At 40.6% G+C, this 20,579-nt stretch overlaps 1 protein-coding gene across 1 annotated transcript; it reads right to left on the bottom strand.

The window, feature by feature from the left end:
• Positions 1-316: 316 nt before the first annotated feature.
• On the bottom strand, positions 317-11,381 carry si:dkey-43p13.5 (homeobox protein unc-4 homolog). The gene is made up of 3 exons (XM_020515184.2): positions 11,135-11,381; positions 2,455-2,612; positions 317-736 (listed from the first exon to the last, which is right to left on the bottom strand). The coding sequence occupies exons 1-3, from the start codon at positions 11,379-11,381 to the stop codon at positions 317-319; spliced, it is 825 nt and encodes a 274-aa protein (XP_020370773.1).
• Positions 11,382-20,579: the final 9,198 nt, after the last annotated feature.

Raw genomic sequence — 20,579 nt, 5'->3', positions numbered from 1 at the left:
GTGTTATGCAGTCTTTGCATATTAAACAGTTTCAATTATACAAACTCCGTGATACCATTTCTGTCTCGTTAAACCCTTTGTATTAAACAGTATCTGTGTATACAGCCTCTCAATATGTTACAATCACTGTGTCGTATACTCCCTGTATTAAAGAGCCTGTATCTCTGTGTCAATTAATCTGTTAGTTACACAATCTCCAACTTTCTCTGCTTTACAAGCCCTCTCTGTGGGCGCCAATTGTTGAGTGCGTAACCTTTTTGTGTATGATAAAGGAGCTCAGTACTTTCCAGTACCCCCACCTCTGTTACAGACTGTACTATATGGCCTCATCATTGACTCCCTGATGCTCTGGAGAAGAGGACTGAGAGACAGACAGAGGTTTAGCCGCCCCACTGTGTATCTCAGCCTCATGTTCCCTGGCCTTCGCTCGAAGTGTGGCAATGCTGCAGCTGCGGATCTCTTCCGGACTAGGACTGGGGCTGGAACTATCTCTGATTCCCCGGACCACTGTGTGGAAAGGGGCAGCGACCGTGACCTCCCTACGGTCAGCTTGCGATCCTGGCCAGGGGTAGCTGGCTTTCTCCATCTTGTGGTTGTCGGTTTTTATCTCTGATCGGTCACATTTCTCCTCCTGAACAGGACAGCTGCTGGGATCCTGGTCTCTGCTCTTCTCCCTGGATTTGCCCTGGATTTTCAACTGTCTCCTCATTTTAGCCCGGCGATTCTGGAACCAAACCTGTGGAATGAAGTCCTCAGTCAATTTGCTGATCATTAAACTGGGCATAAAGGTAAACGTTGCCAACTTATATTGTTTTTGAATTCAGCATTGAGAGTGTACTGCACAGTCACTTGGGCTAAGGGCCACTCTGACTGTAAAACATCCCTTATTATTTCAATGTAGACTGGGACGGAGGTGGATCTCTCAATGTTAATTCCTGAATCAATATTAATGAACCAGATCATTTTCTCATCGTTATTTTGAGGAACGTGTAGAGAGGGGTGGATGGGGTAGGAGAGAGGGTCTGGCTGAATTGCGGGGGAGGGGAGGGCAAGAAGAGGTGGAGAGGGAGGTGGTGGGAGAGGGCTAGGCTGAATGTGGGGAATGCGTTGTGTGGGGAGAGGGTAGGAGAGGCGAAGACGGAGGTGGTGGGAGAGAGCAAGGCTGAATGTGGGAGTGGGAGGGGGCAGGAGAGGTGGACAGGGAAGTGGCGGGGGTGCGGGTGGAGGACTAGGCTGAATGTGGGGAATGGGTTGTGTGGGGAGAGGATAGGAGAGGTGAAGACGGAGGTGGTGGGAGAGGGCTACGCTGAATGTGGGGGGGGGGGGGGGTGGGGGGAGGGGGTGCAGGGTGGTGGTGATTTGGGTGAAACTTGTCAAATCACAACCTCACGTTAATATTACCCTGTTTAATATTACCCTGTTTAACATTATCCTGTTTAATATTATCCTCTTTAACATTATCCTGTTTAACATTATCCTGTTTAATATTATCCTCTTTAATATTATCCTCTTTAATATTATCCTGTTTAATATTATCACCTCAGAAAGATCCAACAGTAATTTATGAAAGAAAACAAGTATGTTGTCATGAAGTGTCAAAACATTGAATGAAACTGTAATTTAAGACCTGTCAGAATGAAGGGTAGAATTCAGCAGGTGCAGGTTGTGAGCTGGAAGGTGTGATGTTTATAAACTACACAACATCCTAAGACACAGCAACCTTCAATAGTATTAACAATAATCTAACGCTTCAGTATTTTCCCAGCTTCATCTTCCTCACACTTCTGCATCAAGAAATTTCCATTGTCCCTTAAGCATTTTCCTGCTTCCATATTCCCCAAACCACAACCCCTGATCTCTCCTCCTCAGTCCATCCCCACCCCCTCAGGACCCCCACTTAACACTTACCCCACCTCCCCAACACTCTCTCCCCTCCCCTTCAATCCATTCCGTTCCCTCACTCCATTCCCTCTCCAGTGCACCCTCTTCCCCTCACTCCATTCTCCTCCACCACACTTCCTCCACTTGCCATCACTCCCTCCATCTCCCTGTCACTCCATACTCCTTATTCCCTCCCCTACCCTGCAGACCATCCCAACCCACACTCCTTCCCCTTCACTCCAATCCCCCCCCCTCCCCCCCTGGCCCCCCCCCCATTTCCTTCATTGTATCTATACTTACCTACCCTCGCACACACATCCTCCCCATCTCCTGCACTCCTTCCCCTTCCATTCCCTCCTCCTCTCCTGCACGGTCCCTCATCCCTCGCCCCTCCTTTATCTCTCTCCCTTCCTCTCACGCTCATTCTCCATTGCTTGCTCACACATGCTCTGATGTTCCTATTCTTTTGAACCCTGGCTTCCCCACTGCTCAGAAGCTTTCACCTCTCGCTTCTGCACTCTGTTGATGCTGTCATTCTACACTCGTGGGTTTAAATGTTTCTGGAAGCTGTACCTGAACTCTGGCCTCGATGAGATCTAATCTGAGTGCCAGGGCCTCCCTCATGAAAATATCTGGATACTGAGTTGTCTTGAATGCTCTCTCCAGCTCTTCCAGCTGCCAGCTGCTGTAGTTAGCTCGAGCTCGCCGCTGCTTCACTGGCTTTGAATCATCTTCATGGCAAAATAAAAATCACAAAAGGAAATTGTTTCTGCCCAAATCGTCAGGCTGACCCAAATGCACTGTTACAATGAATTAATAACATTTGAAATATCACCATTGTTAACACTGTCCACTATAAATACTCATGAATACAAGTAAGTGCCTTAAAAAATGAAGCTAATGTATTTTCTGGGCTGTTGGTACAGGGCAAAGATGCTTTCAGATGGTATCAGGGGATCTTTTCTGTTCCCATGGATTAGCAGACAGTTTAACATCTGCAGCTGAACACAGCATCTTTGATAACATAGCATTCCTTCCTTATTGCATCAAAGTCACTCAATTAACTACAAACTGCAGTTTGGAGTAATAGAGAAGGAATCATAGCCCAATAACGAGTTTTTAAAAAAATTAAACCAAGAGAGCAAGAAAAAAATAAACCAAACATTCTAAAGAAACGCACAGTTAGAATAGATTATAAAGAAAGATATTACTCCTAGAATGAGAAATTAATTGTATAACAAGTCAGGAGAAATGTTGACATAATTGCAAAGTCACAATCAACTCAACAGTGCTAAAAATAAGTGATAAAATCTAAAATTGAATTGCACAGAACTCAAAACAACATGTAAAACAGATTTTTTTAAAATGTACAAATCAAAGAACAAAATATAACATAGATCAAACATGGTGCAAGAAATAAAATATTAAACACAAAAAAATGCAAAGAATGATTATTAAATCAAAACAGCTAAAACACACAGACATCAATAAATAATAAAACTGATCAAACATTCTGACCAAGAAATTAAATATAAAATGCACAGAAATAGAAAATAAATATAAAACAGGTAATTCACGTAAGAAAATAAATTGAATGCTTGGAACAAGAAATTACACAGGCACCACAGAATAAAAAATAAAATGTAAGACAGCTAAAACATGGAGCTCAATCAATAAAACAAAAGAACAGAGAAAGGGTAAACATAATAGGCTAAATAGATGGGAATCATAAAAAAGTTAAACACACCACATAGAATATCACCAAAGCGATTAAAATTAATAAATAAAGCTCACAAAATACTCAAAGCATCAAGTAAATCATTGAAGTTACAGAGTCACGGAACAAATAAAACAGATTTGGTGGAATGGAAGGATGGAGTACAGGTGGATGCAGTGGAGCTAAGTTTCCAAATGTTGATGGGATGAAGGGAGTTCCTAAATTGTGCTCAGGAAAAGTTTCTACAATTTCTACTCGCCCAGCAAGAAAGATGGTATTGCTAGACCTGGTATATGGGCCAAGTCAATCAAATGTCAACTGGGGAACAATTCAGAGACATTGATTGATGTAAAGATTTATATTGACTTTAGAAAGGAACAAGGAAGGATCAAGTGAAAGAATAATTAACAGCAGGAAAGCCAACTTTCTGATCCATTGAAGTTGGTTTTCCTGCAGTCAAGATGTGGATCAGACCCAGATAAATCAGAACTGAAGGTGATCAGGAAGAACTATACCTGAACAATGGGCTAACTTCAAAGTAGAGATAGTTTGGACACAAAGTAAATTACCACCAAGCAGAAAGGTAGAACAAACAAATCAAGACTATCTTGATGATGAAAGAGGTAGAAACTATGATGAGGAAGAAAACACAACAGATGTCAGGTGGATAATACAACAGAGAACCAGGCTGAAAATAGAATGTACAGAAGTAAAGTGAAAAAGCAAACAAAAGAAGCAAAGAGAGGGTATGGAAAGAGAACAGCAGTTAACATAAAAGTCTAGGCAAAAAAAATGCAGTAAAAGGAGAACTGGGTTGATTAGGGACTAAAAAGGTGTTTTCACATAGAGGCAAGGGGCACAACTGAGGTATTAAATGAATACTTTGCATTTATCTTTAATAAAGCAGAAGACACTACCCAGGTCATCATGAAAGAGAAAGTAATTAATACATGAAAGGATACATGATTAATAAGAATGAGACAGCAGACTGTCTATGTGGACTTAAAAGTTGATAAAGAACCAGGCGCAAAGATGTAGCCAAGGATACTGATGGATACTAAGAATGAAAATTGCAGAGGTACTTCCAATAATTCTCCAATGAGGATGAGCAAACTGACCATGGCAATTTGATTATAAGGAGCCATTCAAGTGGGGGCATGAAATAGTGGTGAGTGAGAGTATTATTGAAAAAATAGACACTGTACTCTGCAGTTGTGAGCAGGAGTCTTGAAGGCTAAGTTGCCTGCCCAGTGCCAGGGTTAAGTGTTGGAGAAGAAATTAGAGAGGGAGGGGAGCAATCTACTTGTCACCGTTCATGTTGGTACCAACAACAGGACTAGAAAGCAGGTTCTGCTGGAAGATTTTAAACGGTTGGAAGCTAAATTAAAAAGCAGAACCTCCAAAGAAATAATCTGTGGATTATGACCTGAGACACAGGCAAACTGGCATAAAGTCAAGGAGTTAAATGCATGGCTCAAAGAATGGTGTGGATAGAATGGGTTTCAGTTCATGGGGCACTGACATCAGTACTGGAGTACAAGGAAGCCATTCCAGTGGGATGGGCTTTAATTGAACTATGCTAGAACTAGTGTCCTGGCGTATCAAATAACTGGGCTGTGGAGAGGGCAGCTATTTGGATAATGATATCCAGAGTGGGACTGAAAGGGACAGAGTACAATGAAAAAAACAGCAGTAATTAGGGTCAGAATAGGAAAAAAAACAATGAAAAGGGAAAATTAATGGCTCTCTACTTGAATGTGTAGAGTTATCAGAACAAAATAAATTAATTAACTTTGCACATATACAAGTTAATGGGTATGATCTTACAGCCATTACAGAGATATGGTTACAAGGAGATCAAAGCTGGGAGCTAAATACTCAGGAGTATGTGACTTTACAAAAAGATGGGTGGGCAGGAAAGTGGGGTATTGTTGGTACAGGATGGAATAAGTGTGATAGCAAGAAATGATCTTGGATTGGAAGACATAGAATCCACATGGGTGGAGGTAAGAAATAACAAAGGGGAGGGAAGACGCTATTAGGAGTAGTCTATAGGATCCATAACAATGGCTATGTGGTGAGACATAAAATAAATCAGGAGATAATGAGGGCATAAGACAAAGATAGAGCATTAATTTACAGGAATTTATTTTCTTAGAGGGTAGGGAATTGGTGGAATTCTTTACTGAAGAGGGCTGTCAACGCTGATCATTATGTATGCTCAAGGCTGAAATATGGGTTTTGGTCTTAACTTCTTGCTTTGGAATGTTTTTGTTCCGAAATTCATGTTTATTGTTGTAGCAAACCTTACCTTTCTGTAGTCTATTCACAAATCACTGAATGAGAGAAAAATTGAAGTGTAGCCCTACATGAAAACATTGGACCCCACTCTGGCAGCAGTTACTTAAATAGCAAGGTGCCTGGTGTGGAGGAATGGTTTTGAGTCCCACTCTAGGAGATGAGTGCAAAAATCAAGACTGATATGATCCAGTCAATACCGATGTAATTCTACATTGTCAAAGATAATAAACTGAGGCCCCCTCTGCCCCATCAAATGTTAAAAATTCAGTGGCACTATTGCCAAGAAAAGCATAGGAGTTCTCCTTGGTCTCCTGACCAACTTTATTTCCCCAATCAAGATCCCAAAAGCAAATTATATGGCCACTATCATATTCTGTTTGGGTCAGCTTGGTCTGCACAAATTAGCTGCCGCATTTTTAACTTTGCCACAATGACTTCAAAACTCTTTTTATAAATAATGGAAGAATTTAAACAAACTGCCAGTGACTATTAAGGTCCTGAATTTCTTCACCTCTGACTCCTTTCAGGCATCTGCTGGGATATTTACAAGATCTCATACTTTGCCATCCATAAGTCAGCCTTCTAAATAATAGATGCCATTTTTACCAAAGCTGCACAATCTATGCACCCTGACACTGATAAGGCCAACCAGATACAGAGCTCTTGCCTTTGCTGCAGAGAATCATAGACTGTTTCCTTATGGCAATCAAGGCTCTAACACATAATCCTGAAATATTTATCAACCAGAAGGGAATCCACTCCTTCAATTTTAAGTTCTTGACCATTGTAAGTTTATTGTGCATGTGTGAACAAGATTTCCCAGAAACTGCCATAAATCCATCATGCTGCATCACTCAAATCTACCATAGGTTTTGCAGATTGAATTGGTGCCTCTGTGAATTCAAGGCCTTCTCTCTAAGGACCTAGATGGCGATACCTTTCAGGAGACACTTACCAATGAAACTAAGGATAGTTCCCATAGGAGCCAAATCAACACAAGAGCTATCAATGAACTACAAGAGCTATCAATGAACTATGGTCTTGCTGAAAATGAGATTATGGGGCCTGGACAGATTCGGGGCCATTTTAATGTAAACTATTTCTATTACAGTCATACAGCTGTAGAGTATGGATTCAGGCCTTTCAGTCCAACTCATCCAAGCCAACCAGATATCCTAAATTAATCTAGTCACATTTACCAGCATTTGGCACATATCCCTCTAAACCCTTCTTATTCATGTACCCATCCACATGCCTTTTAAATATTGCAATTGTACTAGCCTCCACCACTTCCTCTGGCAGCTCATTCCATACATGCGTCACCCTCTGTGTGAAAAAGTTGCCCCTTATGTCCCTTTTAAATCTTCCCCTCGCACCTTAAACCTATGCCGTCTAGTTTTGGACTAACACACTCTGAGGAAAAGACCTTGGCTGTTCACCCGATCCATGCCCCTTTTGATTTTATAAACTTCTATAAGGTCACCTCTCAGCCCCTGACACTCTAGAGAAAATAGCCCCAGACTACCCAGCCTCTCCCAAAGCTCAAACCCTCCAACTGTGGCAACATCCTGGTAAGTCTTTTCTGAACCCTTTCAAGTTTCACAATATCCTTCCTACAGCAGGGAGACCAGAACTTAACGCAGTATTCCAAAAGTGGCCTAACCAACATCCACAACATGACCTCCCAACTCTTATACTCAATGCATTGATCAATAAAGGCAAGCATACCAAACACCTTCCTCACTATCCTGTATACCTCAGACTCCACATTCAAGGAACTTCCAATCTGGACTTCAAAGTCTCTTTGTTCAGCAACACTCCCCACGACCTTACCATTAAATGTATAAGACCTGCTCTGATTTGCCTTTCCAAAATGCTGTATCTCACATTTATTTTAAACAATTTCAGAATCCAGATCTGCATCTTTGTCAAAAACTAATCACTTTTTCCTTGGGGCACAGCCTATCTGTGTATCAGGTTTTGTTGAAATTTGTCCATTAGCTTTTGAGATATGTGGTTTACAGAGTAAGAAACACAGGGATCAAAACTCAACAATAAAGAAACTATAATGCATGATGAGCAAGAGGGAAAATGTGACTAGTAAAAAAAACAGCTAATGGCTAAAATAGAGTACAACACAACACATAAATCTTACAGGGCAAGAAATCAAGTATACAACAACTACACTACAGAAATCAAGAAGTAGAGTATAAAGTCAATAAAACACAAAGATCAAGACCAAACACATAAAATGGGGAAAGTAACAGAGAATAAAGTCAAATGTAAGACCAATAAAACAGGAAACAGACAAATAAGAGATGAAGAAACATTTTACTCTGTGCAGGGAACATTTAAACTTGGGATAACAAGACAAATGAACCAATGAGACAGAACAACTAATAAATAACTATAGATGAATTATTCCCAGCAAGAAATAAAACATAAAACAGATAAAACACATAGAAGAAAGAATATATTACCAATAGGATTCATGCACTAAAGGTTGCTGAAGTTAAGATGAGTAGAGTGAGAAACAAAATACAAGACAGTTAAAATGTGAAGTGTGAACCAGATATCAATACAGTGGAAGAAATAAGATAGACTTATAACATGCTCGCTGTTAGAAATGAAATACATGACAGATGAAACGCTCAGTGCAGTAGACTGCATATAAAATTATTTCACATAAAATACATACTAAAATATAAAAAGCAAGAAACAAAATTTATAACAAATAATAATAGAGGAGTAAAAGCAATATATAATAGATAAAGAACAGAGCAGGAAGGTACTGCAGGTAAAATGAGCAGAGCAAGAAATAAACCACAAACATAAGAGCATATTGCCAAACATTAAATAATGCAAATCAAACAAATAGGGAACGTGTAAAATATTTGGATCAAGTCATTGAAGAGAAAACAGACCAGCAGAAAGCAAAATGCCATTGACATAAAACAGATGGAATATAAAACAGAACATGAAATTAAATAGAAAAGATATAAATCACACAACAAGAAATGACTTCTACAACTGCTTAACTTGCATAGAACAAGTAGTACATAAAACACGTTGGATGTGAAATCCATTGTGAGAGGTAGCACGGCATGTGTATAAATGGATAGCCCCGTTTACAGCCATATAATTTTATTTTCTATTGAAGTCAACGGAAAAGAAAATAAGACAGGATGTAAAGAGGAATTCCCTATCATCCACCAACTGAGCTACCTCTGAAGATGAATCTACCCCCATTAGACTGGCATAACAATAAAATATACAATGGCTACTACCTGGAGAATAATCAATGATTTTTGAGGACAGGTATAATCCACTGGAAAGATATTAAATATAACACGGATAAAATGTACAGTGTAAGATATAGTATACAGAGATTAACAAACAAAACTATGAAAATACAAAAAAGATAAAATGCACAGCATAAGTAACGTAATGGATAACAGAAGTAGCAACAAATGAAACATAAAGTAATGAAATATAAAAGAAACTGAAGAAGTGGGATAACAGATAAACACAAAGAGTAATAATAAATGAAATCTCACACAAATAAACCAAGGCAGAATTAACAATGAAATATGAAAAGTACAGAAATCACAAAACAATAACCCAAAAAAGGATAAACCACACTGAGCAATATTTCATAAACATTGAAAGCACATGACGCAAGCAACACACTGAAAAAAATACATTCAGAAAGATACTAATAAAGATGCAGAACAAGTCAGATGCACAGCAATAAATGAACTCTAAAATTGGTGGAACAACCATTCATGGACACCAAAACATGAAACAGACAGATAAGAAATAAAATCTAAAATAGATCAAACACATCACGCAGTAATCAATTCTGAAGCAAATAAAAGGCGCAAGGAAGAAATCAAATTTAAAACAGCAAAAGCAAAATATAAGATAAAACATGCAGATTAATAAATAAAAAAAAGACCAAATCTGCATTGGAGTTAATTAAGTTGAAGAAAGATTATCACTGGGGAATAAAAACTCGAATGTAAAACAAATATAGAACAAAACATAACACGGAAAACTCCTGCTAGACAAATAAGTAAATATAAATTAAACGTGATTACATTTAATGCCATGAAGTGATTGCATCGATGTAACTTTTGCAGATTTGATGTATAGGCAAGTTAATCAGAAGCTGAATTTAATTGATTTCTTCCAGTGATTGTAGCAGAGCCCTGGATACATTTTACTATCTTTATTCAAAACTTTCTGGCAATGCATACGAACACGAGATAGATTAATCGGTGTTAGAATGGAGCAGACGTGGGGCCATTGAAGATGGTTATTTGTATCTCCCAACTTTTACATCCACTAGCCAAGTAATGAAACTTTCCTAAACTAGGGCTGGATCAGTCAGTTAACTGAGCTAGAGGATAAACCTTCACGTTTCTCCAAGAATGTTCCTACACACACACACACACAAACAAACTGGGGTTGTTTATTATAAACAGATAAACTAACACGTCCAGGGTCTCGCACATAAAAGCCCGCGTTTTTAGGTGAAATATCTTTCTGAATCCCACGAAAGTCGCTTTGTTGTTTTTGCTCCTTTCTTTATTGAATCTTCCATCTCTAACGGAGTCTTTACTTACCGCTCTTGCTCTCCTCGGGTCTTCAACCCTCCACTTTCCTCTCACTCACTGCTCGCTCCCCGATCACTCCCCGCCCCCACTCCTGTTGACTCCCCTCTGCCGGTTGTTTTAATGTTTGTAATGATCTCTATTTGGGGTTCTCTCAGTCTTTCTTTATCTCAGCTCTTCATGTCTTAGCCTGTCGCATGGGCCATCTCTACTTTTCCTTTATATTCTTCCTCCCTAAAGACATCCTGCAATTCCTTTTGGACTCACTCACTGATTCCTCATCGTTGCTTTCATCACTTTTATCCATTAGCTTGTTTCCCATTGCGTCTACCTCGCGTTCTCTCGCCTTCTCGCTCACACAATCTCTGTCTTTTCTCTCCACAACTCTCTCTCTTACCGGCACAGTCAGGGCAATTGACTATCTTATGGGGTGAACGCAGGTAAATGGAGTTAGGATACAGTTGAAACCTGCTATTGATCTGGCTGCATTGCGGACAGACACGAGGGACTGAATGACAGTTTCCTGCTCCTCCTTCTCTTACACAGTCTCTCTCTCTCTCACACACACACACACACAGTTAAGCTGACTCTCCCCTCCCCTCCCCCCTCTCTGTCTTACCGGAGTATTCGGACACTCCGGCCAGTCCAGCCGCCTGTGTAGCCAGCAGCAGCGCCTGTTTGCACGGATCCGGGGGAGCGTAACTCTGCAGCAGGTCGTAGCTGAGGATGGGAGTGGGAGGCAGGAGCACACTGGAGAGCGGGGACGAGGGGATCCGGCCAGAGAACGCTGGGCAGATGTGGCCTGTGTGCGGGGAGAAGATCCCAGTGGCGAGTGCCGGGGGCAGGAACTGGCCGGGACGGAACATACTGGAGATGCCACCTGAGGCCAAGTAAATGTGTGTGTGTATGTGTGTGTGTGTACCTGTGAGGGAGAGAGAGAGAGTTGGCGGGGTCCAAACTCACCTGAAACTCACTTCTGAAAAAAAAACACCCTCCCTCTGAACCACGTCATCCTGAGTTTCAGCACCTCTGACAGACTTCAAAGTGAGCTCTTCAATCAGCTCGGAGCTTAAGTTCCTCTGTCAATAGCTGAAGCCTTCATCTGCTTGCTCTGCACTGACCCACACAGCTCAATCTCTGCCCGGCCCCAGTGAATTGCAAAGGTAAACAGGTTTCTCCCTGCACCTTCCTTGCAACATCATCTCTCCGTCAAACACATCCCTGCCCCCACTTCTCCAACCAAAGCAATCCCAGTGTAGGGACACCATCGATGGGCTATTAGTTACCAGCTCACCGCTGCTCCTCGCTCAGAGATAGGCTCAACCAGTCTAAAGGATTCACTCCAAACCAGTAATTCACCCCAAACTGTAAGTGACCTCATACAGGATTGAATCTGCCCAGGGCAAATTTGGTGGAGCCAGATTTTTGTAATCAAGTCTGAAGGAGGGTCAATAGACTCCAAACATTAACTCTTGTTTTCTCTCTCCACAGATGTTACAGCGTCATACAACACGGAAGCAGACCCTTCCGTCCAACCAGTCCATGCCGACCATAATTCCAAACTGGACTAGTCACACCTGCCTGTGCTTGGCCCATATCCCCCCAAATATTTCTTATTCATGTACTTATCCAAATGCCTTTTAAACGTTGTAACTGTAACTGCATCCACCACCTCTGGAAGTTCATTTCACATACTAACCACTCTGTGTAAAAAAAATACCCCTCATGTCTTTTTTAAATCTTTCTCCTCTCACCTTAAAAATATGCCCACTAGTCTTGAAATCCCCCATCCTGGGGAAAAGACACCTGCCACTTACCTTATCCGTGCCCCTCATGATTTTACAAACCTCTATCAGGTCACCCCCTCAACCTCCAGTGAAAAAGTCCCAGCCTATCCATCCTCTGTTTATAACTCACACCCTCCATTCCCAGCAAGATCCCAATAAATCTCTTCTGAACAGTCTCTAGCTTAATAACATCCTCCCTCTAACAGGGTGTCCAGAACTGCACACAGTACCCCACAAGAGGCCTGTTGTGTGACCTGTTGAGAGTTTCCAGCCTTTTCTGTTTGGTACAGTAATTCTTTTTATTGCTTTGCAGGATGCAGGCATCTCTGGCTAGGCCAGCATTCATTGCCCACACCTAATTGCCCAGAGGGCAGTTAAGAGTCAACTATATTGCTGTGGGTTTGGAGTCACATGTAGGCCAGACCATGTAAGGATGGCAGATTTCCTTCCCTAAACAACATTAGTGAACAAGATTTTTTTTTACAATACTCCACAATAGTTGTCTGGCAGTTGACTGATCATGCTTTCATTCCAGATCTTTTATTGAATTCAAATTTAATTTGCCGCCTGCCATGGTGATATTGGAAAACATGTGCCAGAGCATTAACCCAGGTTGTCAGATTACAAATCTATTGACATACTGCCCATGTTAGATTACTCATGTTGGATTTATTTGAACTATCAAGGATTCAATCATTGAACCTCAGGTCTTTCAGTCCGTTGTATCTGTGCTAGCACTTTGCTGCAACAATTCAAAACTAATGCCACTGAATGATTTATTCGACCTGGACCTGATTTATTCCACCATTGTCGGATTTATCAATGGCAAATTTAAGGAGCAGATTTCAATCCTTAGCCCAGTGGCGTGTGCTTTGACCTCTGAGTCATAAGGTTGAGGGTTGAAGTTCTGCTCTAAAGACATTAGCACAAAATGCGGGCTAGCAGCATGGGAGGAGCCCTACACTGTCACAGGAGCTGTCCTTTCATTAAGATCTTTGGGACCATTCTCCTGTGTCCATAAATCATGCCTGTGGAACCACACCAAGAAAAGCAATGAAGATCTCCCCATGGTCAACATGAATATTACTGAGAAAGCAAGTTAGCTACTCAGTGTGGCTTTTACAATTCTTTCATGGGATGTGGTGAGGCAAGGCCAGCATTTGTTACCCATCCCTAGTCACTCTTGAACTGAGTGGCTTGCTCCATGATTTTAGAAGGAAGTTAAAAGTCAATCCACATTGCTGTTGGTCTGGAGTCACAACTAGGTCAGACCAAGTAAGCGCAGCAGATTTTCTCTCATAAAAGCCATTAGTGAACTAGATTTTTTTGTACCAATAGTTGATGATAGGTGGCACGGTCACCATTACTGAGACAAATTTTATGTTCCAGACTTATTCACTGAATGGCAGTTCTGTCCTGGTGAAATCTTGCTGTCTGTTTCCTTCATTACATGAATGATTGTACTTCAAAAACATTACATTGGCTATGAAATGTTTTGGGCCACCCATGAAAAGGCACTACATAAATGCAAGTCTTTCTTAACATTTTGGTTCCGGTGACTATGTTTCAGAACCGACTGGACTCGAAATGCTGACTTTGTTTTCTCTGCACAGATGCTGCCGCACCTGCTAAGTTTCTCCAGCAATTTCTGTTTTTGTTGCAGATTTCCAGCATCCGCAGTTCTTTGTTTTATTTTATGCAAATCTGCGTTCGTCTCTAAACCAGCTTTCTTTTATGCGTGTTGGCACTCGGAGCGATATGCTGAAGAATTGTTTGGCTTTCTAATGCTAGGAGACAGATGATTGTAGCAATCATAAAACGGTTGCCTCCAGTAACATAAAAAAAGATTACAAATTAAATGGGAAAGATGAATAAGTGGATTCACAGTGGAGTGCAGTTGCACTGCACGATCAGGTGCTGTGAGATTTGCAAACTGGTTCGCATCTCTTCCCATGACACGGCCTGTTTATCTGACCTCTTGAGTTTTATGAGCGGTTTCATTAGCGAGTTATAGGGCATTAGATTGATGACGTCCCAGACGATAATATCAAATTGTAACGTATAAGATTGTAATGTACACATTTATAAGGTATAAGACTGTAATATCAGATTGCAATGTTTCAGATTGTAATATGTTAAATGTTCCACCTATCAACTTGTTGATATTTTTTGTAACAACTGACTGAATTGTACCAGACTATATTTGCGATTTACATTGGGATCTCCATTTGTAATGGATCCGATTTGTAATAAATTCCATGTATTATTTCCCATGCCGCCAGCTGGTAGTTCTCTTTCCCAATGCCTCGACTATTTAAAATCTTGTCATATCAATTCCAAAATCAGAAAACTTGAGGAAGGGACCGTGAAGATAGAGGTTAGTTCACGGCGGTGGCATTTAATTACTGAGACTGAGGTTTTATTGTCAATGTTAGACTTGTTTGAATGTGAGTGTAACCCAATCCTCACCTTAAACGGCCCTCGGTGTAAATATTATTAGATAAATTAAACACTTTAGACCATTATTTTGAAAAGTTGCCCAATAGCGTTGGAACCACAAATGAAAAAAATATTTGGGAACGGGCCACGGTTAGGGAAATACAAACAATATAGGGAACTATATCAGATAATATCACTTGCAGCCTGATGTATTTCTGACTGGTTTGCTTCAACCCATTTTTCCACCCCGCTTTAATTCTTACAGCTTACCCATTCCCATCGTGTAGATACCATCTCTGCTTTATTATCGTGGCCTGAGATTATTTTTGTGTGCATTCAGCCTGGTGCTCGTTCTCAGCCTGGCTTCCCTCTCTCTCGCCCGCAGACTGCACGGCCAATCTATCTACCTGTCTGGCGAGTCAACACTAAGGGAGATGTTATCGAGTTAATTGAGGGTTAATTTAAATAAAATCGTCTTTTTTTTAGTTTGCAACTGCTGCCAAACCCTGCACCTTTGAAAGTTAAACACGGAGCTTTCATTTCTTCAAACATCACAGAAAGCATTTGGTACCTTTCTGCTGAATTTCTAATAATGTTGCCGTAGAATCATATAGTACTGAAGAGACCCACCGACCCATCAAGTCGCCAAAGCGACACTTTCCATTTGTATTTTCCATTTGAAAGCATGACTTTCTTTTTCGCTCGTGGGCTTGCTAAACTGTGTAAAATACAAAACAGATAATTTCAACACATCTGAAACATAAGGTGGATAGAGGTTAAAGATTAAAGGCAGCGAGGAGACACTGTCCAGTACAACGTAACTGAGAATTGTTTGGATGTTAATTAAATAAATAAACAGCAGCTCTTTAATGAATTAATCTGTTTACTCCAGAGATTTCTTCTTCAGTGTGTTATTATGGCACAACATCAATTTAATCTAACAGCTAAACTGCAAGGTCATTAAACACTGCGCAGCTTTACTCAAATATCCCAAAATATCCTCCCCTCCTCATTTTTCTAAATAATTCTAGACTTTTTCTGATACTTGTTTGTGCAAAGAATATATTCCCCAGAGCTGTTCTAAATTTATTTTCCACTGTGTCTCCCTCTCCTGCAGCTCAGATTTTTGACATTGGATATGTTTCTGATTTATAGCAGTTGCAAACTCATTCAATAACTGCTTGCCCCTTCACCCATCACTCCAGTGTTCACAAATTCACATCGACTCAGTTCTGGAAAACCTCATTTTTCTTTCATTATCAAATTCTCTCCATTAGCCTCAGCCACCCAATCTCCACTGTGACCCAGAAGAGTCCTACTGGATTCAAAACATTAACGGTTTTTCTCTCCACCAATGTTGTCAGACCTGCTCTGTTTCTTCAGCTAATTTTGTCTTTATTTCCAGTATCCAGTATCTGCAATATTTTGCTTTTATATCAGATCTCCGCACTCCTCCATTTCACTCCACTGTCTGTGTCTCTGCCTTTCATTGTCTGGTACACCCTTCCATCTGGAATTTCCTCCCTAAACCTCTCTGCCTCTCTACACCTCCCATTCTGCCTTTAAAACACTCCTACAAATCTTACTGCTTCATCAAGCTTTTGGCCAGCAGTCACTGTGTGGCTCGATGCTAAATCAGTTCTGCATCAAGGAAAGAGGAAACTGTAAATTATTATTTTATCAGGCCCAACTCTGCTAGACTAAGTGTCTCACCAAGTTGAAACAATGTGAATATGGTAAGGCACAGCACTTATTTAACTCAATTTCCACTATGTGGGATTATTATTGTGAAACTGAGACAGACTGGGGTGAAGAAAGAAAGAAAGATGCATTTGTACAGTGCTTTTTGTGGTCCTTGAAGAGTGTAGGTTGCTAATTTTATGGAGGAAATGTGACAACCTGTTTGCTCACACAAACTGTAACGTGATAATGGCAGAAACATCTGTTTTAATGATGTTGGTTGGAAATAAACATTGGTCATGAAATTGCATTGTGTCTTGGGATCATTTCCTCTCAATTGAGAGGGACATACAGCCTTGGTTTAGCATCTTATCTGAACAATTGGCTCCTTCAGCAGTGCACCACTCCCTCAGTACAGGACTGAAAATGTCAGCCTCGATTGCATACTCGTCTTTGGAAAGGAAATAATTAGAGATGGGTGTAAGAAGAGAGGTTAATTGTTGGGATTTACTGGTTTTACAATGGACCACCGGGCTGCAAATCCCCCAACACAAGGGGCCTGTACCATTAGTGTTTCATCAAATGAAACAGTAAAGATGGTCTGGCTGTGAAATAGAACAACAAGAAACCACCCACCTAGGGAATGAGAGAATACCCTTACCTCAGGTGTACTGCACAGAAAATGGCCATTCAGCCCAACAAATCTTTGCTTGTTTACAAGATCCGCATGAACTTCTTCCCACCCTTCTTCAACTAAACCTATCACTATCACCTTTTATTCCTTTCACCTCCATGTATTAACCAATCTTTCCCTTGCTTGTATCGATGTTCTTCACCTCAACTACTCCATGTAGAAGTTCCACATTCTAAACACTGTCTTGATAAAATAATTCTCCCGAATTCCTGATTGAATTTATCATCACAACATTTGCAAGAGGGAGAGCAAAATGTCACAGGAAAGGACTGTATTTTGTAAAACTGGAATTCCCTGTCTCAGACCTCTGGTAACACTTGGAAACCGAGGCTGCTAGGAGATGGCTAATGAAAGCAGGAAAGCTATCGGTTTGGGGTCAGTTCCCTTCACCCTTTGAATGCTCCTCATGTGCCGCATAAAGATTGTCACTGATACTCTGTGAAAAAGAATCTAAATGCTGCCATCAACCTTTCAATTGAGTTAACAGCTAATTTAATTAGAGCCCAAAGTAATCAGGGTGTGTAAGGGGGAAGGGGTTTGGAAGGGACGATGGGTAGGGATGGGGATGTACCCATTTGATTCGCACTGGTGTTTGTTTTAAACAAATAAAACAATCATCTACTTAATGGAAGCTTTCCGCTCTGTTCACTTTGATGTTTGTGTTTACACAGGTCCTGGTCACCTTTACTCACTGCACATCAATCTTCCAGATTGTCCTTAATCACCAATTGTGTCTGTTCCACCAGAATCACTAATAATAAGTAAATCAAAGGTGCATTGACAGTGTCTGTTGTGGTTCAGCGGGCAGTGCTCTCAAATCTGAGTCTGAAGGTTCAAGTCCCACTCTCAAGAAATGGAGGCTATTTGCAGCGGGCCAGCTATTGGCTTTGATTGAAAATCCCTAATTCAGAAGTCAAGACTGAGGCCCTTAAAAGGGAGGGCAGAGGACTGTGAATACGTGAAATAGGGAGGGACACAATCAGTCTGGGCTTTTGAGACTGCAATTCCATTCACTAAGTTAGTGGCTGATCTATTTGTATTTCACATTCTACATTCCTGTCTAACTCCCAATAAACTTTGATTCTCCTACCTAACAAGAATCTATCTACCTCTGCCTTTTTTTTATTCATTATCAGGATGAGGACATGGCTGGCTAGGCAGCATTTATTGCCTGTCCCTAATTGCCCAGAGGGTAGTTCAGAGTCAACCACATTGCTGTGGGTCTGGAGTCACATGTAGGCCAGACCAGGTAAGGATGGCAGTTTCCTTCCCTAAAGGACATTAGTGAACCAGATGGGTTTTTCCAACAATCAAAATAATGCCTTAAAATATTTAATGATCCTGTTTTCACTGCCACTGAGAGTTCCAAAATTGCAGAAACCTCTGAGAGAAAATATAAATGTAATTTCTGTCCTAAAAGGTTGCTCCCTAGTTCTGAGCTCAACCCACAAGAAAAAATGTCATCTCCATGTCCATCCTGTCAAGACCGTGTAGAATCGTACACTCTTCAACCAAGTCATTCCTAGCTCATCTAAATTCAAGTGGAGACAAGTTCAGTCTGTCCAGCCTATCCTTATGTGATAACACACTCATTCCAGGTATCAATTGAATAAACATCTTTTGAACCACCTCCAACACGTTTACATCTTTCCTTAAACGAAGAGGATAAAGCTGCACTCAGTGTTCAAAATGTGATAACACCTATGTCCTGCAGAACTGGCACATAACCTCCTTACATGTGTGTTCAATTCTGCTCAGAATAAAGGAGAACATTCCATTAGCCTTCTTGATTACATGCTGTACTTGCATGTTATTTTTTGTGACACATGCACTAGACCACCTCGATCCCTCTGCATCAAAGAATTCTGCAGTCATTTTCTATTTCAGTAATGCCGTACTTTATTATTCTTTGCTAAATTGAATGACTTCTCATTTTCCCACATCATACCCTATCTGACAGATCTTTGCCCACTCACTCAAATTTTCACTCCAATTGCAAACTTCTTAGGTTTTATTCACAACAGACTTTCTTACCTGTATGGCATGTCGACTGTGAATTTAGCTACCATGTCTTCACTCCTCTCCTCTAAGTCATTGATGTAAATTGTTAGAAGTTTGAGACTCCAGCACAGACCCCTGTGGGACTCCATTTGTCATATTCTGCCAATTAGACAAAGACTCATTTATGAATACTCTGTTTTCTGCCAGCTAGCCAGTTTTCTATCCATGTAAATGTGCTAACCCCTACTCCATGAGCTTTTACGTTCCACAATAACCTTTGATGTGGTACCTCATTGACTGTATGGACTGAACTTTCAGAGGTCATTCCCTTTTCTGCTATAAATGCAATGAATCATTTCACCAACTGTCCCTGACTAAAAGCTGCCAATTCTGGTTGAATGTTTTCCTGGATATGTTATTATGTGACCTCCTGACTTCAATTGCCTCATACCCAATAAAACAGTACTTTTTGACTTCCAATATTTTTTATATTTAAGACATTAAAGTGTTCAAAGGAAAGAGGGACGCCTTTTATTTAAATTTCCCAAAGATTTTTCTCAAATGCTTGTTCAAACAGTGTCTCTGTAAATAATAATTATTTTAATTCCTGAAGATTTCATGATAATCATGAAAGTTCATAACTCTGTCCCAAATCAGCATCACAACCCTGGAAATATCCAACTTACTTTGGCACCTCCAGTACTACTCCAGCCACCACCATCTTCTCAATGGCAACTAGGAATGGGTAATCAATGCTGGCCCATCTGGTGACACCCATATTCCATGAGTGAATAAAAGCAAGTCCTTGAAGAGAGGTTTTGGTATCTGTGACAATCTGTGTACTAATGATGTGTTGGCTAGAAACATGATTGACGAGCATCATTTTGTAATTCTTCCCATGAAGAAAAATGTAATTGGCACTATTCTCCCAACAGATGCACTCTTCTCCCCGTTGGATCCATAACACTAACATGGTTATGGCTGACATATTCCAAGCTAAGGACTCATTGCAAAATATTTTTAGATGGGCAGAGGAGGTGGCCAAGGCTTAAACAGCAGGGAGCTGCTGAAATATAATGCCGTCTCCCACCCTTTGAAAATCGCATATTGATAGGTAATGAAAACAGAAAATGCTGGAAAAACACAACAGGTCTGGCAGTAACCCTGAAGAGAGAAATAGAGTTCATATTTTGATCCTGATATGATTCATCTGCCATTCATGACTTTTTGTTTTCATTTCAGATTTCCAGCATTCATAGCATTTTGCTTTTTTTTTGTATGCTCAGGGCTGATTTGCAGGGAAATCCCACACTCAGATCAAGATCGCTGTCAAATGCCATGAAGAAATTAGCCTGATGAATGTTGGTACTTTGGGTACAAAAGAAGACAGCAGTCATTAAACCTTTCAGCTTTTCAATTAGATCATAGCTAAACTGTAATTTCAATTCATTTTAATACCGTAC

Source organism: Rhincodon typus, chromosome 21 (assembly GCF_021869965.1).
Source record: "Rhincodon typus isolate 14 chromosome 21, sRhiTyp1.1, whole genome shotgun sequence".
Lineage (NCBI taxonomy): Eukaryota > Metazoa > Chordata > Chondrichthyes > Orectolobiformes > Rhincodontidae > Rhincodon > Rhincodon typus.
This window is presented reverse-complemented; position numbering and strand designations above follow the sequence as displayed.

What these genes read in the sequence shown, in the direction of transcription:
- si:dkey-43p13.5 (XM_020515184.2), bottom strand. Translation starts at nt 11,381, where the DNA reads ATGTTCCGTCCCGGCCAGTTCCTGCCCCCGGCACTCGCCACTGGGATC. An exon ending in CGGAGTGTCCGAATACTCCG is followed by an intron (nt 2,613 to 11,134) that starts GTAAGACAGAGA and finishes TTTGCCATGAAG; the next exon opens with ATGATTCAAAGCCAGTGAAG. An exon ending in TCATCGAGGCCAGAGTTCAG is followed by an intron (nt 737 to 2,454) that starts GTACAGCTTCCA and finishes TTCATTCCACAG; the next exon opens with GTTTGGTTCCAGAATCGCCG.